The sequence below is a fragment of the Echinops telfairi genome, unplaced genomic scaffold, assembly GCF_000313985.2.
Source record: "Echinops telfairi isolate 266 unplaced genomic scaffold, ASM31398v2 ScPeMD7_7459;HRSCAF=8497, whole genome shotgun sequence".
NCBI lineage: Eukaryota > Metazoa > Chordata > Mammalia > Afrosoricida > Tenrecidae > Echinops > Echinops telfairi.
In genome coordinates, this window is record NW_022111359.1 from 3,101,715 (window position 1) to 3,106,254 (window position 4,540).

The 4,540-nt window shown below is 60.9% G+C and overlaps 1 protein-coding gene across 1 annotated transcript; it reads right to left on the reverse strand.

Annotated features, from left to right (window-relative positions):
* Positions 1-259: 259 nt before the first annotated feature.
* Positions 260-1,454, reverse strand: DIRAS1 (DIRAS family GTPase 1). Its single transcript, XM_004714287.2, has one exon. The coding sequence runs from the start codon at positions 1,385-1,387 to the stop codon at positions 791-793; it is 597 nt and encodes a 198-aa protein (XP_004714344.1). The 5' UTR covers positions 1,388-1,454; the 3' UTR covers positions 260-790.
* Between the last annotated feature and the right edge of the window lie 3,086 nt (positions 1,455-4,540).

The following is a 4,540-nucleotide window of genomic DNA, read 5'->3' on the forward strand; positions in this document are numbered from 1 at the left end:
AAGTCCACGGAGCTGTGCTGTGGTCTTTAGCTCGGCTGGGCCCCCAGCCGCCCAGGGCTGGTGGGACGCGCTCCAAGCCCTGCTGTTATTGCCTGGTGGACGGCAGATGCCCCGCACCCACCTCACCCGCCACTCACTGCGAAGACCGAGCGGGAGGGTGGCTGGGGACCGGGTCGGGGGTACAGGCCAGAGGTCACGGGACAGGTGCGTGGTGTGTGTGTGCATGTGTGTGCGAAACACCAGAGAAGAACACGAGGAGAAGGATCGGAGGGTGTGTTTCAGCTCCGTGCTCGCCGAAGAGTCACAGTGATCAGATGCGGAGGGCACAGGAGGAGGCAGAGATGGAGAAAGGTGTTTGCGGGGTGGGGAGAGCTGGGGAGGGGGCAGGTAGGAGGTGGAGCTAGTCCACTCAGGACCGGGCCGCACGGGTGGGCCACGTTCCCATCTGCGGGGCGCCCTTCAGGTCCGCGTTCAGCTCCCACGCGCCCCGGGCGATGGAGGCAACGGAGCCCGCCTGTCCCTGGGGCACCCTAGGCTGCAGTCCTCTCGCAAGGGCAGGTGGCCAGGCCTTTCTTCCTCGGTGCCGCCCGGAGGGTGCTCCGAGTCACCGTTCCGACTCCCAGTGCTCCCGTCTGCACAACACGCGGGGTGGGGGGGCGATCGCCTGGAGCTCTGGGCTTCCAGGTACAGAGAGGGCGGAGGCCCGACGGACGGACGACGCATGGACGGGCGGAGGGCGTGGTTGCGGCGGGGCGGCGCAGGTGGCGGTGTGTGGAGGCGGGGGCGGCGCTCACATGAGAATGCACTTGCCCTTGATGCGCTCTGTCCTCTTCTGCTTGCCGGCGTGCTTGCCATCGATGCCCAGGCTCATGCTGCGTCGCGTCTCCAGCGTCAGCAGCTCCTGGAAGAGTTCGGTGACGTTGTGGTTGGTCTTGGCGGAGGTCTCCATGAAGGCGCACTTCCACTCCTGGGCCACGGCCTGCGCCTCCCGCGTGTCCACCTCGCGCTGCGTCTCGTCGCACTTGTTGCCCACCAGCATGACAGGGATGTCTTCCACGCTGCCCTTGATCTGCACGATCAGCCGGTAGATGGGGCCCAGCTCCTCCAGCGACTGCTTGCTGGTCACCGAGAAGACCAGGATGAAGGCGTGACCCTTGGAGATGGACAGGCGCTGCATGGCCGGGAACTGGTGGCTGCCCGTCGTGTCGGTGATCTGCAGGGTGCACACGCTCTTGTCGCAGCTGATCACCTGCCGGTACGTGTCCTCAATGGTGGGGATGTAGGTGTCTCGGAAGGTGCCTTTCACAAAGCGCAGCACCAGCGAGCTCTTGCCCACGCCGCCTGCCCCGAACACCACCACTCGGTAGTCATTGCTCTGCTCCGGCATCTTCCACAGGCTCCAGGGGGCTCTCGGGGCCGGGGCCAGCTGCCAGAACCCCAGGCTGACCCTGCACAGAGAGGGCTGTCAGCAAAAAAAGAAAGAAAAAAGAAGAAAAAAACAAACAAACGCTGGACCAGGGCAGGGGAGGCAGTGGGGAGGGCTTCCCAGAGGAGGTGGCCTTGGTGGAGGAGGCTGGCAAGGCCTCTGCTGACTTGACAATTCCCCCTGCTCGCTGTGTGCACACGGAGTGGGCTCGGAGTCAGCTGCCTTTTGCTAGCTCTGCACCATGGGGAACTAGGGCCTGGGCTGGGTGTACTATGGCAAAAGGACTCGGGGCTGGAAGAAGCGGCACAATGTCCCAAAGCAAAATATGAGGTGGATCTTGGTGATGGGCCTTGGAATTTGCATTTTAAAGTCCCTGGCCCCCCTACCCAGCAAACCAAGAGCCACACTCACTGCCATCGAGTCTACTCCAACTCACGGTGACCCTTACAGGGCAGGGGAGAACTCTTTAGGTGAGTGGAAAGCTCAGTCTTTTTCCCCAAGGAGTGGCTGGTGGTTCCGAACAGTCGTTCAGTTCACGGCCCAATGAGTAACCACCATGCTATCAGGGCTCCTACCGCCACCTCTCAAATATGACTAACAGTAGGGTCCAAGAAACAAGATCTGAGGTGTATGGAGTTGGGAATTCAGGAACCAGCTGCCCACATTAGGAGGGGAAACCAGATAGAAAAACACAACCAATACCCCAGCTCCCAGGGTCCTGCCTTAGCACCTAATCAGGTAGGCCCCCTGCTCCTCCTCCAGGCCAGGTGTAGCCACAGAAAAAGAACTCCCTGAACAGGACTTCCTCTGAGCAGCTCTCCTGGGCTCAGAGAGGGCAAGGGGCCCAGGCCAGTCACAGGGCACAGAGATTCTTGCCAAGATGGACAAGTGGGGACGTGGGCGCCCTGGGAGGCAAGGGGTGAAGACCTGGTGGTCTCCAATGGAAGACAGGATATTTGAGCTTCTAACTGTCTAGGAAGGAGCCCCAGTGGCAGATTGGGTTACTCACTGGGCTACTAACCACTAAGTCAGCAGTTTGAATCCACCAGCCACTGCTCAGGAGAAAGATGAGGCTGTCTGCCCCTGCAAAGATTGCCAGGCTCGGAACCCCACAGGGGGCAGTTCTACTCCATCCTATCGCACTGTTATGAGTTCGTATCAACTCCCTGGCAGTGGGCATTTGGTTTTGGCTACCTGCCTCAGCCCCCACCTTTCTCTGCACGCCACGACCAAGCTACTTCCCTCAGGTGTGTGGGTGTGAAGGTGACGGTTTGGGGAGAGGGTTGGGCCGGAGTTGAACAAAACTGGTGGTGCTCTGAGTTAACTATAAGATCGGTGGTTCAAATTCATCAGCTGCTCCATGGGGGGAAGATGAGACTGTCTCTCTGACATATTGGTCTCCTTATGAGTTAAAATCAACTCGATGGCAACGGGGTTGGGCTTGGGTTTCATGGACTCCTGGTAGCACAGAAGTCACGTTCTTGGCTGCTAACCAAAGGATCAGCAGTGGAAACCCACCAGCCTCTCCAAAGAGAAAGATGAGACCCTGCCCCTGTAAAGAGAGACAGTCTCAGAACCCCCTCCCCTCCCCCCCGAGCAGTTCTGCTCTGCCCTGTGGGGCTCCTTGGCAGTGGGTTGGGTTTAGGGCGTTGCGAAGCTGGTGCAGCGAGTCCGGTGGAGGTAGATTCGTGTCATCAAGCCTCAGTTTACCCATCCATGAAATAGGAATGGTGACATAGGGTTGATGAGACAAGGGCGGGAAGACAGGGATAAAGCCATTGGCCAGCCCCTGACCCGAGAGGAATGGGGAGCCTTGGTGAAGATCAAACCAATTACTGAAATGTGGCCCCAAGTCCTGGTGACCCCGCATGCACCCAGGGGCCAATAGTAAGCCTGGTCACAATCACAGGGACCCCATGTGGGATGTGGCTGGCTTGACTGGGATAAGAAGGCACGCTGGGCCAGGCACAGGTCTCTGGGCTGCTGTGAAGCTTCACTTACCACCATGAAGCCGCTTCATGAAGGGCTGGGGGAGGGGGGCAGGGTCCCAGTTCTGCCAACCCCTAACCCATCTGGACTGGCCACTTCAGGTGGCACTACCTAGCTCCGGCCACTTCCTGGCGGCCACCTGACCCTGTGGTGGAGCTCCGAGCTAGAGGGGGCCCCCTCCCTCAATGAGCGCCATTGAAGAAACCCTCAGAGAAGCTCCCTGAGGCTAGGTGGGGGAGGGCGTCCTGGACACAGAGGGGGAGGGGCTGGCCCAAGGTCACAGAGCAGGGAGGGGGCCGAGCTAGCAGATGTGAGGCTTGGGGTCTTCTTCCTGTAGTTGATGCCCAGGCTTCACCCCTGGTTCACAGGAGCCAGGTGGGACACAGGCAGGTTGGAGCAAGCTCAGACGTGAGCCATCAGGGCAGCTGGACCAGAGGACACAGCCTGGGGGGAGGGTGACTGTCCTGCCTAGCTACGAGCGGGCAGACAGGGAGCGTCTAATGGCTGTGCTGGGGGGACGGGGATTGGAGGGACTTCCTGAGCACCCCACACACACACACACACACTTTGTGGGGGCCGATGGAGAGGCCCTGACCCTTGGAGAGGGCCAAGCAGAAGGACAGCTGATGGGTGCCAGAGGGGAGAGGGTGCCCAGAGTCCCCCATTCAATGGGAGTTCCAGACTGAGGGACTGAGTGGGGAGCGGGCAGCTAGGGGGCTGATGGAGGGGGGTTGATCTGGTTCTGGCCTGGCTCGGCAGAAGGACCATGCTAACTACCATGATGGGTTCAGTGGGTGTACAGAAAGGGGTAGCCCAGAGCCCCCCATCCCAACTCCGGAGGAAGGGGTTTAGGCAAGGGGCTCTAACTTGGGAAGGAGCTAGGGGCGGGCAGGGGTGGGGGGTGGGCTGCGGAGCGGGCTGGAGAGAAGTGTCAGGGCGGAGGGGTGGTCTAGCCAAAGCTTGGCTCGGTGGGAGGGCCACGCTCGCTAACGTGGGGGGCTAAGGTCGAAGGGGGTGTGCAGAGAGGAGAAGGAGGGCCCCCCTCGCGGCGCGCCGAGGGTGGGGTTGGGACAAAGGAGGGTCCGCGGGGACCGGGAGGGCGAGTTGCGGGCCGCGCAGGGTGGG